General features: G+C 41.6%; 4 protein-coding genes and 1 pseudogene across 11 annotated transcripts; 2 read left to right on the forward strand and 3 right to left on the reverse strand.

Moving 5' to 3' along the window:
* Window positions 1-211: 211 nt before the first annotated feature.
* Window positions 212-6,461, reverse strand: LOC104727425 (cell cycle checkpoint protein RAD17). 8 transcript variants are annotated; one of them, XR_015570613.1, is made up of 15 exons: window positions 5,911-6,358; window positions 5,723-5,780; window positions 5,556-5,641; window positions 5,424-5,471; window positions 5,179-5,344; window positions 4,770-5,080; window positions 4,316-4,679; window positions 4,111-4,236; window positions 3,804-4,002; window positions 3,661-3,721; window positions 3,331-3,573; window positions 3,072-3,148; window positions 2,891-2,964; window positions 2,482-2,622; window positions 1,683-2,348 (listed from the first exon to the last, which is right to left on the reverse strand). XR_015570613.1 is itself a non-coding variant. In XM_010446532.3 (11 exons), exons 1-11 carry the CDS (start codon window positions 6,103-6,105, stop codon window positions 3,376-3,378), a joined length of 1,809 nt encoding a protein of 602 aa, XP_010444834.1. In that variant the 5' UTR covers window positions 6,106-6,461; the 3' UTR covers window positions 3,163-3,375. The 8 variants fall into 8 exon arrangements, 2 of the variants coding, with proteins under 2 accessions (XP_010444834.1, XP_010444833.1); XR_758207.3 differs by lacking the exons at window positions 1,683-2,348; window positions 2,482-2,622 and adding an exon at window positions 212-487; XR_015570612.1 differs by lacking the exons at window positions 1,683-2,348; window positions 2,482-2,622 and adding an exon at window positions 212-492.
* Window positions 623-2,963, forward strand: LOC104727426 (protein ALTERED PHOSPHATE STARVATION RESPONSE 1 pseudogene; annotated as a pseudogene).
* On the forward strand, window positions 6,424-8,961 carry LOC104727427 (3-dehydroquinate synthase, chloroplastic). Its single transcript, XM_087471216.1, has 8 exons — window positions 6,424-6,975; window positions 7,196-7,346; window positions 7,445-7,612; window positions 7,704-7,930; window positions 8,021-8,144; window positions 8,228-8,290; window positions 8,378-8,521; window positions 8,595-8,961. The coding sequence occupies exons 1-8, from the start codon at window positions 6,662-6,664 to the stop codon at window positions 8,724-8,726; spliced, it is 1,323 nt and encodes a 440-aa protein (XP_087327342.1). The 5' UTR covers window positions 6,424-6,661; the 3' UTR covers window positions 8,727-8,961.
* A 29-nt stretch (window positions 8,962-8,990) lies between these two features.
* On the reverse strand, window positions 8,991-10,156 carry LOC104727428 (heavy metal-associated isoprenylated plant protein 27). Its single transcript, XM_010446534.3, has 2 exons — window positions 9,998-10,156; window positions 8,991-9,874 (listed from the first exon to the last, which is right to left on the reverse strand). Exons 1-2 carry the CDS (start codon window positions 10,052-10,054, stop codon window positions 9,488-9,490), a joined length of 444 nt encoding a protein of 147 aa, XP_010444836.1. The 5' UTR covers window positions 10,055-10,156; the 3' UTR covers window positions 8,991-9,487.
* A 1,208-nt stretch (window positions 10,157-11,364) lies between these two features.
* On the reverse strand, window positions 11,365-12,823 carry LOC104729114 (la-related protein 1B-like). Its single transcript, XM_010448005.2, has 3 exons — window positions 12,311-12,823; window positions 11,598-12,072; window positions 11,365-11,513 (listed from the first exon to the last, which is right to left on the reverse strand). Exons 1-3 carry the CDS (start codon window positions 12,689-12,691, stop codon window positions 11,365-11,367), a joined length of 1,005 nt encoding a protein of 334 aa, XP_010446307.2. The 5' UTR covers window positions 12,692-12,823.
* Between the last annotated feature and the right edge of the window lie 747 nt (window positions 12,824-13,570).

The following is a 13,570-nucleotide window of genomic DNA, read 5'->3' on the forward strand; positions in this document are numbered from 1 at the left end:
TCTAAAACCAGGACTAGTTAACTACTAACTCTGATTAAAATCTGCATTTTTTATTTTCTTTTTCTTTGAGTGGGTTTTAGTTGTATCTCTCTAATACATCTATTGTATATAAAGGTTTAACATATCTAGTCTTCTTTGCAAGTTTAGAAATATTAACGTGAGAGAGACATATTCTCTCAGAAAACAAAACCAATGTCTCTTGATTATTAGGTTTTAAAGCAAAATCAAGGCGAATCTTTGATCAAAATTCTAAATGCAGTATATGGTCTGTATCATCAATGAACATGTATTGGCTATAAACGGTTTTCGACATATGTCAAAAAAACAAACAAAGTAGGTAATAAATTCTTGACCGGGCGGGCAGCATTGAACTCGTTTCCTCTTCCAAATTTTGCAGCCGTTGAAACTCTCTTTCAGTTCCTAAAAAGCCCTCCGTCGTCGTCCGGCAATTGTTGTAATAACATGAAGGCAAAGCCTTGCTTGTTGTCTGTGCTAAAAAAAAAAAAAAAACCTTTATTGATTGCTACATTACATATATCCAAAGAAGTCCAAGTCAGATCATCATATGCCAAAAAGTTAAGTTAGTCCTTAAGTATCTTTTGAAATGCATGGTGAAGCAGAAATGGTTGTTTCAGAGATAAGAATGGACCATTCCAAAGAAAACAAACAAAAGAGAATAGGAAGTCATCATCAGTCGAGAGTAGAAAGGAAAGAGATAGTATCGCGTTGCAGAGCGAGGAAGAGGTACTTGAAGCAGCTTGTCAATGCTACACAATCGCTCTCTGCCTCTCACCCTCTTTATCTCCGATCTCTACGCGCCACCGGCTCCGCCCTTGTTCACTTCTTCTCCATAGAGGCTCTGCTCCACCATTTGTGCCCTGGCTTTAAGAACACATGGACCTCCCCTGCTCTCCCTCCTCCACCTCCTCCTCCTCATCAGGCATCCTCTACTTGGGACTTCTGGGACCCCTTTGTGCCGCCTCCCCCTTCCTCATACGAGGAGGACTGGGACCAAGAGACATTTTGAGAGAGAAACCTGGTAATATTTGCGTCACGCCCAAGGACACAAATAGGATCACGGGAAGTGAGTTGGCTATGGTGGCGTCAACGTCCACTAACAGTAAAGATCTGTTAGAGATCATCAAGGAAATCAATGAATGTTTTATCAAAGCTGCAGAATCTGGTTCTTCCCTCCTAGAAATCTCAACTTCCATGGACGCATCCTTTTCTGCTCATAGCAAAGGAGGTAAGGCATCCTTCTTGTCAGAAACACTTAGCTTTATCGATTTGATTTGGGGGGTTTAAGGTTTTGCTTAGTTTCTTCAGGGAAAATGTACAGTAACTACGACTGCAACTTGAATCCGATGTCGCTTTGTAAAAGGGGCTCAAGTCCGAAATTGAATGAAGTAGGAGTAGCAGGTGAGATGGTCGGTCTTGGCAGCCATTCCTCTACCATAGAGAGGCTCTATGCGTGGGAGAAGAAGTTACTTCAAGAGGTCAAGGTAGTTATTCTCTTATCTGTGCTTTCAAATTTTCAATCTTAAAAGCACTTTTTTCCCTTTGTAAGCTTTTTCTGTCTCATATGTTTTGGTCGCGATCACTGTGTGGTCCCGTCAGCGTTTATTAACATTAATATCTAAAGTTGATGAAGTTTTGAAAAAAAAAACGTAAAGTGGATGCAGTTTATAGTATCTCATGTCTTCTCTTTTCGATCAAATGTTTTCAATTAAGAAAAAGAGCTTCTTTGTGAACTGCAGAATGCAGAGAGCACAAAGATGGAACATGAGAAGAAGGTGGAGCAAGTGAGGAAATTGGAGGCCAAGAAAGCTGAGAATGTGAAGACGGAGAAGGCTAAAAAAGACGTTGACAAGTTGGATTCAAGGCTCATGGTTTCCTCTCAGGCTATTAAGAGTGCCTCTGATGAGATCATTAAGCTCAGAGAGACCCAATTGTATCCTCAGCTTGTTGACCTTGCTAAAGGGTTAGTTCTATCCCCTTACTGTTCCATCTTACTAGTATTTTTCAAAGTAAACCTGAAATGCCAATAGACATTTTGTCCTTCTCTACTGTGCTCATCTTTTGCATTGGTGGTATATGTGAGGATTTTGGTTCGTCTTTCTTTGTCTGTAGGATGATGAGCATGTGGAAGAGCATGTACGAAAGCCACTAGGTTCAGACCCATTTAGTTCAACAACTCAAGCACCTCAACACCATCCCCTCCACTGAACCCACATCCCAGCTTCACCACAAATCAACTCGAGATCCAACAATGGCACAACTCTTTCTGCAATTTGATCAAGGCTCAACGTGACTACATCCACTCTCTCACCGGTTGGCTAAGGTTAAGTCTGTTTCAGTTTAGCAAGAATCCCCTCGTCAGGAGCAACTACGAGACTAAGATCTACAACTTCTGCGAAGAATGGCACTTGGCAATGGACAAGATCCCTTATAAAGCAGCATCAGAAGGAATTGAGAGCTTACTGATAGCGGTTCATGGAATAGTGGTTCAACAAGCAGATGAACAAAAGCAGCAGAAGAGAACGGAATCCATGTTCAAAGAATTTGAGAAGAAAGCAGGTGCGCTCAGAGTGCTTGAGAGCAAGTATGGTTCATTCTCGGAGCCTGACAGTGGAAAAAAGAAAGTGGTGGTAGAGAAGAGGGGTAAGGTTGAGATCCTAAAGGGAAAGGCCGAAGAAGAGAAAAATAAGAATGAGAAGGCGGTAAGTGTAAGCAGGACGATGACCATAAGTAACTTGAAGATAGGATTCGAGCACATGTTTCAGGTAATGGTTGGCTTTTCAAGTGTCTGTATGGAGGCCTTTGAGTCGGTCTACAATCAAGCTAAGAGCATTGGTGAGGAACACCAACAAGAGGTGAAGAAGTTACTCACTTAGACAAGCTGCTTTGTGAGGTGTGAATGTAACTTTGGGCTTGAGAAGGACTGGTGTTGTGACCTAACCAATACTGCAGGAAGAGTTAATGGTAGTGATTAATTATGCTTCTAAACCAGTAGAAAGAAAAGAAAATAATTATTATAGTTGTTAGGGAGAATTTGATTGTTTTGAACTTACATTGATCGCTGCTTCTGTTTCTCAATATTGTTCAACTCAACCACCTTTTCGGTAAGGAACTTGAACCCAATTTAATGCTCCAAAAAACAAGTGAAGAAAGAAAGGATTTATATTATCTTCATCAAACCAAGGATATAATTGTCATTCTTAGATATAGAAGTGACTGTCAAATTCCTATTTAGAACTAAGCAGAACAAAACAAAAAAAAAACTAAGCAGAACACAATTAGCTTTCTTTCCTTTGAAGTGAACTATCATACCAGTTTCATTGAACCTAACATATAAGAGCCTGAAGATAGTAAACGTCACCAGTCTTGTATTTCATCATCTTCAGAAATTTCACTCTCTTCCTCATCCGTCTCTTCGATCATTCCTGCACACGCATCTGGAGATGTCCTGTAGCTTAGCCATTTCAGTACCGGGCAGTAATCTGTGGCCATCACTGATATATCTGTCATTCTAGCGCCCTCATAGCCTATGTTCCTCTGCTCTCTCAGATTCTTCTGCACTCACACATTAATTGTAAGTATATAGAGAAAGTTCGGACATGTATAATTAGTATATATTCCTGTAAAAAAGAAAACCCCGACCTTAGTTTGTATTGAGGATTGCTCCACTTGCCAGAGTTTTGGCTTCCGAATTACGTGCCATCTGTATGTTCACGATACATATCAATCAAGAGTATTAATTTCAAACATACAAACTACAACTGGAATCCGAATGTAACAGAAACCTGGATGACCATGGCTGCTTGTTTCCATACAACACACCACGAATAGCAACCGAGGCACCAGCTGACTGAAGCACGTCCTCTGTTTTGTTATGTCCACTCATCTTTCCTCTTATATCTGCGAGAAGGAGATCAGCATCCGCCAAATACGAAGAAACACACCATGCATCTTCAATGGCACTTTCACTCACAAAATCTAGCACTACATAAAAGTTATGAGTCCATATTAGAAAATGTTTCGGCTAGAAAAGCACACAGACACATGGAAGTTTAAATATGCTCTCAGCCAAGACGAGCTAGTAGTTCATACCATTTTCATGCAGAAAATCCACAACCCTTCCTGCCTGTCCATGAGCTTGGCTGAGAACCTTTTCCGGCGCATCCATTTTCAGTGGCAACCTTGCAAACTGGTCATGCACATGAGAGTCGCTGCAATCTGAGACGAACATAAGCTTAGAAGATAACGATCCTGAGCTCTAAAATTATATTCTCCAAATATCTTAGAAACAAATTACCTGATACAATGACATTATCAGTCTCTCTTTTGTTGTGGAGAAACTTGCCCAGAGCGTGAAACAACGAAAGGGTCTCATCTCTACCAAAACAGGAAGATATTCCACTATCCAAAACACTGTACATTGTCTGCTCGTTTCCATAACAAGTGTCATCCATGCCAGGCCGAGGTGATTTTATCTTAGTATGATTTAGGTCTGGCTTAACGGAGAAGAGTTGCAAAGATGTAATAGCATGTCTGATGTCGCCTCCACTGGCACTCGCCATCTGATCAATCTCCATAGTCGTTACCTTACAGTGCTCTTCCCTACATATTCTCTGAAGTGCCTTTTTAATTGAGTTCTTCGTAATGGGATTGAAAGCGACCTGCAAATACATTTCTGGACAATCAACTAGAGTTGAAAAAACCATATATATAATCTTAGATTTGGATTGCGAATAGTTTGGTAAAGAAACCTTTAAAGCCCCTGCTCGCTCAAGAGATGACTGAAGGTCCTCCATGCTTCGCGCAGTCTGGTCAGAAGAGTCGCCTTTATCGTAGTCAGTGATTAATACCACAGTTGGAATCTGCGTTGATCTCACCAAGAGAGTTAAGCAGTTGTGTAGCCTTTCAAATGCATGCCTCCCATTGGCTAGAGGAAGGTCATCAATCAAAAGAAGAACAGGCTCCTTCATTCCCTCAGTACTTGATGAAGCCATCACTCCGTATTTCCTAGTACTCTCAACAAAGTTTTCAAACTCATCCAGCTTCGACGTGTACTTCAGTCCTGGGAGAATTCCAGCAGATAGATAGATAATAAGTGGATTAATACAAACATCCATTATCTGTTGTGCAATTGCATTGGCAAAACTGAGTTTAAAGTACCTGAACTTGAGTTGTGCACATGTTCCTGCCAGATTGTAGGAATAGGAGCGTTCCACTCATACACAGTGACTCCAAGGATAGAAGAAATCAAATGGATAGTAGCAGATTTTCCGACTCCAGCTTGCCCTTTGAGTAGTAGAACATTGCTATTCCCAAAACCATCCTGCTGATGATACAGAAAACCAAAAGGGTGAATAGCGCGCCATGAAGCACCACGAGCACAGAAATCAATTTCAAAGATATACCTTTGAGAAATCCAAACTCTTCTCAAACCACAATTTAACTTCTTCAACCTGAAGATTACATAAAAGAAGAAAAGGAAATGCGTTAGGTGAAGCAAGGAGAAAGGAAAGCACAGATGGAAGGAAGACAGGTACCTTCTTCTTGTGAACAGCAAGCTCTTCCAAGGTGCGAGGGCTGTATTTGTCAACCCATAAATCCGTATTGTTGGTCCTTTGATAACCTTAAAACAAGAGACCACAGAGCAATTAAATGACAGAAAGACTAGAAGAAGAGCTCCAAAAAACCAATTAAAGCTAAATACCGGAAGAATCCTTGAAGACGCTTAAAGCTTCATCGAAACCTTGGAAAGACAAACTAATCTGCGTGAGCGCAAGCGTGACATTCAAAAACAAAAGAAGAAGAAGTGAAAATCGAATCAGAGCTAATCACCATGACTACAAAAAAAAAAAAAAACAATAAAGAGAGAGACTAGGCAAAACAAATGCAGACCTCATCAACATGACTCGACTCTGTAGTAGCACCCGAGAGTCGAGCTCTCTTGGTCGGTCTAGGATTCGTGGTTCTGGTACTAGCACCAGATTTCGACTTGGCATTAGACCGCGATGACCTTAAGTTATACGCAGAGGTATCGTCATCTTCGTCTTCCATCGATAGGTTAACCATTTGATTTCCTTTTATTCCCATCGCCGGAACCTTTCAGAAAGAGAAATCCCAATCGCCTAGGGTTTACCGTTTACGGGAAGACGACCGGAACTTGACCACTCGGTTAACCAATGCCGATTTTCAGATGAGCAGGAAATATCCGGTTAACCGGATCCTCCTCAGGGCCTTAGGTGTCCACCGAGTCGTCACTCACCTTGTCGAATTTGGCTCCCCAGTCATCTTTTTCATCGCTCTCTAGTTTTTTCGCGGGTCGAACAAACGACACCGTTTACTCGAGGCGTACATGAGAAGACTCTTTGGAGTAGTACTTTAGTCAGGTGACGTGTCAATATCGGGACCGTCAAATAACGTTTTATGATGTGATCTGATTAAAGTCATAGCAATTGTGGCCTGAGAGGTGGAGAGAGACTCTCTCTCTCACCTACCCCTGCTGCCCCACGGCGGCTTCACCAAACCAAACCAACGAAATCAAAATCAATCGTAATGGTATTATTCAGCATCATAGAGTCTTCTTCTTCTCCACCAACCCAATTTCTTCCCTTCAACTCTCTCCCCCCCCCCTCCTAACCCGATTCCCATGGCTTCCAACACCATTTCTCTTGCCATCTCTTCAAACGTCGCCGCCCCCAAGAATCTCAACTCCCTTCAAAGCCGTCGCTTCATTGCTCCCCCAACCATCTCCTTCCCTGCTGCTAAGTCTATCCCTGGGGAACTCTCTTTCTCTTCCACGTCTCTTTCCCGGTCTCCTGTGCGCGCCGCTGCTAGCCAGCTTATGAACGATCCACGCTCGCTCGCTTCTTCCCCCACTACCGTCGACGTTGATTTGGGTAACCGGAGCTATCCCATCTATATCGGCGCCGGCTTGCTCGATCAGTCAGAACTTCTTCAAAGGTCTCATCTTTTTGTCCCTTTAGACCATTTTATTTAAGCTTGATGATGATACCTGTCAACTTAAATGTGTTGACATCTCTTTAGGTGTTAGTGTTGATTTAGTAACTCGCTGGAGATACGTATTGACCACCTACCTTAGGGCCTATGGTTTAGTTTGTGAATTTGACACCACATACTCTCTCGTTATTCTTAGGGAACTTGTTTTGTAATATATGTATAGGCATGTCCACGGGAAGAGAGTGCTTGTGGTCACCAATGAGCGTGTTGCTCCTCTATACCTTGACAAGACTATTGATGCTTTAACTAGAGGAAATCCCAATGTGACTGTCGAGAGTGTTATTTTGCCTGATGGCGAGAAATACAAGAACATGGTATTTTCTTTTATCTTCCATTTATATATTTCCCGGTTTCATGATTTGTTAATCAATTGTAATCTTGAATTTTTTAGACTGTTTTTTATTCTTTCTAGGATACTCTCATGAAAGTCTTTGACAAGGCCATTGAGTCTCGCCTTGATAGACGATGTACATTTGTTGCCCTTGGAGGTGGTGTGATCGGCGATATGTGTGGGTATGCTGCTGCCTCTTACCTGCGTGGTGTTAATTTCATCCAAATTCCTACCACTGTTATGGCACAGGTACATGTTTTCACTTCTCAGTAGGATTTTCTTGTCACATCCCGAGATTTTGTGTTTATTTGTCTTTACTATTCGTTCCATTGCCGTGCAGGTTGATTCTTCTGTGGGTGGCAAAACAGGCATAAATCATCGTCTTGGAAAGAATTTGATTGGTGCATTCTACCAACCACAGTGTGTGCTAGTAGACACTGACACGTTGAACACATTGCCAGATAGGGAGATGGCGTCAGGCCTAGCTGAAGTGATCAAGTACGGGCTTATCAGGGATGCCGAGTTCTTTGAATGGCAGGAGAATAACATTGAGGCGTTGCTGGCAAGGTAATTATTCACATTACGAGTGTGCCCTAAATGAAAACTTTGATCATAAGTCTTTCCCTGTAAAATTGTGTGAACAATATTTCATTGTAGGGATCCAGCGGCATTAGCCTTTGCTATAAAACGATCATGTGAAAACAAGGCTGACGTTGTGTCACAAGATGAGAAAGAAAGCGGCTTGCGAGCAACCCTGAATTTGGGTCATACATTTGGCCATGTTAGTAGTTTATGATGGCCTCTTTTGACAAATCTTCTTTTCAGGCCAAGATCTACTTATCACCTATTATTATCTCTTTGCAGGCCATAGAAACTGGTTTTGGTTATGGAGAGTGGCTCCATGGAGAAGCTGTTGCAGCTGGCACGGTATTTCCTTCTCTCTGCCATACATACTGCTAACCACCCTCTTCTTCCCAAATTTGAGATTTGTTACACACTTTTATATATACTCAGGTAATGGCAGTGGACATGTCATATCGTCTTGGTTGGATCGATGAATCAATCGTTAAGAGAGTGAACAAGATCCTAGAACGGGCGAAATTGCCTACAACACCGCCAAAGAGCATGACTGTCAGCATGTTCAAGTCCATAATGGCGGTGAGTTTGTTGTTAAAAAGTTGGCATATTTTCAGCTAAAGAAGATTCATTGACATAACTTTTGGTAATGCAGGTGGACAAGAAAGTGGCAGACGGACTGCTGAGGCTCATTCTTCTCAAAGGCCCGCTGGGAAACTGCGTTTTCACGGGAGATTATGACCGGGAGGCGTTGGATGCCACGCTCCGTGCATTCTCCAAATCCTGAACATTTCTTATTTGTGATGATTTTGGTGTTATTTTGTTCACATACACGCATATGTAATCATGTATACCAACAACCTTGTAACTAGCTTTGTGGAATGTGACAATAATGAGCTTTTTAAAAAAGTTACCACCCTGTAAGCTTAAGTGTTTCAATAGTTCTTGCCTCTGTAAATAGTTCTTTGAGCGTTTAGACAAAGCATGTTTGTGTGATGCAAACACACTCCGATAAGCAAAAACAGAGGGGAAAAAGAAGAAGCAGAGGAAGTGCAGAAATGCGTGATGCATTGTTCCGTTTAGAGAGGAAACAACTTCTTTTGCATGTTCTCTCGTCAAGTTTGTTGCAGACTTATTAATTTTATTGTTCAGTATTTAAATGGAAGGATGAACAATATACAGAGTAGGAATACGTAGAACAAGATGCTGGTTGGAGAAGCTGTCGAGAGAGGGCTGAGTGTGGTCTGCAACTGCCTTCTCATCGTCTGTTACACACTGCTTCTGCTATACCCTGTTTGGGTCATGGCATGCCTAATCAGTCTGTTTATGGCTTCTCACCTTTCTCTCTTCTTTCTCCTATTACTACTCCATCTCCTCTCTTCTTTCTTCTTCTGTTTCTCCCTTTTAATTTCAGTGGAATTTAGATGACACATAACATTCAAACTGTCTCCCAGTGTTACTTGAAGTTTATACACACATACACACACATATGTGTAGTTAACTATATATATATATATATATATATATATATAAATTGATAAGACTTGATCACATGATGGTGCAAGCGTTGGGATTTTCATCGCTGAAAGCAGAAGTGTATTTGACCTCGAAGGAGCTGGCACGAGCAAGCGGAGCCACCAGAGGGTCGGCGAGGGCATTACGAACGTATCCAGGAGGGGCCTTCTTGTCGTAGGCACCAGGTGCGTAAGGGTGTGGCACCACCTCGTAAGGCACGTAAGGCCACAGCTCCGCCTTTTTCCCCGTACGATGCATCACACGATGTACCACCTTGCTGGGTTGGACGAATCCCTCGACCGTGAGTTTGCTCTGTTTAGGATCGACGGTGACTTTGCTGACTCCTTTCATGCCTTCCACCGACTTCCTCACCCGTCTCTCACACCCTTCGCAGTCCATCTTCACTTTTATCTCCACCCTCTTTTTATTTTTATTTTTCATCATACGCAACACACTCTTGTTGTTAGTTATTACATATCGTAATATAACAAAAAAAAAAAAAAAAAAAAAAGTATCAAATATATCAGAGAAAGAGAAGAGTGCCTGGAACTGCTTGAGCTTTTTGTGATGTTTCCGGTAACAGAGGTCTTTGCAGCCCATCAACGCCGATTACGATTGCCTTTTTTTCTCGTCTTTTTTTTGTTTATTTGTTTGGCTCGTAACTTCGAATTGTCTGATCAAGCATCCATAAAAGTAAGACAACATGCCACTTTGCACGTGGACGAGTGAAGGAGTGGTATGTCACTGCTGAGCTAGCCAGCTGTTTCCATGTAGAGCTTTCTAGTATCATCTGGTATATGGTTCGAATCTGAAACCCTCCCTCTTGAACGGCGGTTTTCTGAGTTGTTTAAAAAAAACAGAATAAGAAAATTGTTGACGAGGATGACTGACTATATAGTCATTATCAGCAAACCCCAACTAACTAAAATTTGATGTCTATCAAGTCTCAACATTTTGTTTCGTATCCAAAATTTAAAGAGAACCAGAAGAGTTGAGCAGCATATTATTGTTTTCCTTCTGATACTGAGTAACAATCAGTTCCTATCCGATTCTCAACAAAAAAAAGGGAAAGAAAGAGAGAGGCTTGCAAAAGGAAATTAAACACATCTTTCTTCCTCTCTCTTTCTTAGTCACATCTCTTTACTCCCCCTCTCTGCTCCCCTCTGACAGTGTAATGCTCTCAAGTTGAGACACCAGTGAGGCGTTGTCGCTAGCTGCTGCCGCTGGACCGGACTCTGAAGACTCACGATGCAATCGATACTTGTCCCAATCTCCTCGCCTCCTTAATGTTTCACCCTACAATCCCATCCACATTCTACCGTTAGCCTTTCTTTTCCACTTTACTTGTCATATTATACGCATCAATGAATGAGAAGAGATGAGGAGCATCTTACGTACATTAATTTCCACGACTTGTGAACTTTTCAGCGCCTCCAATATAGTCTAGATGTTGTTGGTCAGCTCTGCAAGCTGCAAAAGTTACAAACATTTCAAAGAGTTACTCTTTTTTACCGGCAGTACACTCACTCATTCAACTAAGACTACTTCCAAGGTTGGAGTAGTTCGGTCACGCAAACATACAGCTTTTATAAGCAACACCTTTATACAATAACAAATACTTTCTGCAGCAGGCATGTCAGCTTCAGAATGAATGATGACTAAGTGTAAAACAAATGAGGAGGGAAAACCACTTACTCTCCTAAACCCTGCTATAACTCTAACAGGAACCCAACCTTCATCATTCATCTGATCCCGCAAGTGTTTATCTCTGCTCAGGTTATCAGCACTGCATTAAAAAAAAAAAAAGGATTACCAAAGGATAAAGTTTGTAACCCGTAACTAAACGGTAGAAAGGTGGGAACACAAGCAAACAGCATGGTAACTAACTGCAGAAAAACAAACTGAAACGATTACCTGAAATAATATTCTACTTGTGTCAATATCTTATTGTACAAGATGGCATCAAAACTAGAAAGAAACAGCGGTAGAGGTGGGAAGGGTCCAACTAAACCTATCGGCTCTGGAGATGGATGTGGCATAAAGACATGCGGTGCATAATCTGAAGATGTAACATTTGCAGAATTAGAAATAGGAATGTATGAGATGAGAGAGCAAAACAAAAAAAATGACGAAAACCATTTACCTGAGTAGAGCATGGGGCCACCATATTGAGGCGCTGCCAAATATTGCGCACTAGTGGCAGGAAAAGATGGTGGCCCCATGAGCATCATCCCAATACCTCTCTGCGGTTGCAAGTGCATGTCTCTCCCGGTATGGTTACGGTGAGAAAACCCGCTTTGGTTCCCCTCATGATCATAATGGCGCCTGTTTCCATGGCCTTCCCCACGAGGGTAAGAGCTGGTGTTGCGATTCCTGTAAGAAGTACGGGAAAGGTAAAAGGCACCCCTTTGGCTGTGATTCTGATCTCTGGTGCTAAAAGGAGGAGGAGCAGGGGTTGCATTGGAGATGTTACTAGTGGAAGATGATGTGTTGTTGTTGTTACTCGGTCGAAAAGGTTTCCTATGGCCATTAACAGTATGGTCTTCAGATGAAGTAGCTGCAACACTCGAGCCAGTAATGATGGCATTGGAAGTAGAATTGAGAGGAGTTCCACCAGCCTGCAGTATATTAGGATAATGAGTAGCAAAAGAGAAAAGCGTATTACTATATCTACAGGCATTGACGAAAGGACTCTATAATATGCAAAAAAAGAATGAGCTGTGACAACCCCTAAGCCCTAGATAGATACTGGTAAAGTAAATCCCTAATACATTAAGTGATCAGATAAAAAGAATCGGTGGTGCAATGAAAATCGGAGAGGCGTAACAAACAGGCGGGGGAAAAAAAAGAAGGTACCTGAGGAGGAGGCATTGGCATTGATGAGGATGAGGAAGAGGAGGATCCATCAGAATCGAAAGAGGGAGACTTGTTGGAAGAAGGCCTAGCAGTAGCAGTAGCAGTAGCAGTAGCAGTAGAAGAAAGAGAGAGAGCAGGCCAGGATTCGGAGGCGCCCATGACAGGGGCGGAGGAGGGATGAGATTGAGAATGAGAAGAAGGCATGTTCCAGACAGGCTTCTTCTTATCAGCAATGTCCAAGTCAGAGGAAGTGTCGAAGGGATGATCATGGGGAGCAGGGATCATCCAGGGAGAGGGATCGCCGTGACGTGATCGAGACAGAGAGGAGGAGGAGGAATCAATGGAGAAGCGAGATGCAGAATTAGTCGCCGTCGTAGCCATCTTGTAACACGGAGGTGTAGAGAGAAAGGATCCAAGAAGCTCTGCTGGGATTATTTGGAATCTGAAACCGCCAGAGAGAGAGAGAGAGAGAGAGAGCTAACAACGCCGGTGGCTCCGTTCCGGAAATTGTTGTGTCATGTGTTGTACCGGATGCTGGATACTTGAGTCTCGTGCTCTGAAGATGATTCTCTCATTTCTTCGTCAATGACTTTTGTTTTAAGTGTTGTTGATGATGATGGATGATTTTCGAAATATGAAGAAAATTTTACATGTTACATATAATTTAGAAATTTATAAAAGAATATATTATTATCGTTGTGAATTGTGATGAAGACTTCATAGTTTTATCAAAACTTAAAAATTTTGATGAATAATTTTGAATTTTTAAAGATTTTCTAGACATGTATACGAAGGACATACATAACTTTTTTTTTATCAACACTTTTTTCTTTATTACAAAGTTTTATACAGTATATTGTATATTTGTATTTTTGGGTCAAAAGTTCTAAATCTTCCATAATTGGTGAAATACCAAATAGTGTTGCAGTACTAAATTTTGATCGATGGTACGAACTACAAAGGATATAGGTGATACGAAATATCGCATTACAAATAGATGTGGTACAAGATCATACAAATAGATGTGGTACAAGATCTTGACAGTACGTACAAACATGGGTTGACTGCGTTTGTTTTGTAATACACAGGCATTTTATGTAACATTAGAGATGACTTTACAATCCTAACCAGTTAAGATTGGTAACATTAGAGACATTACAATCCTAACCAATGGGTTATAACTACCATTTCATGTAAACCAATCAATTAAAGCTTCAATATTTAAAACCAAGACTTCTCTCTCACTTAAGTTGTTCCACA

Source organism: Camelina sativa, chromosome 11, assembly GCF_030686135.1.
Source record: "Camelina sativa cultivar CO46 ecotype springtype chromosome 11, ASM3068613v1".
Taxonomy (NCBI): Eukaryota; Viridiplantae; Streptophyta; class Magnoliopsida; order Brassicales; family Brassicaceae; genus Camelina; species Camelina sativa.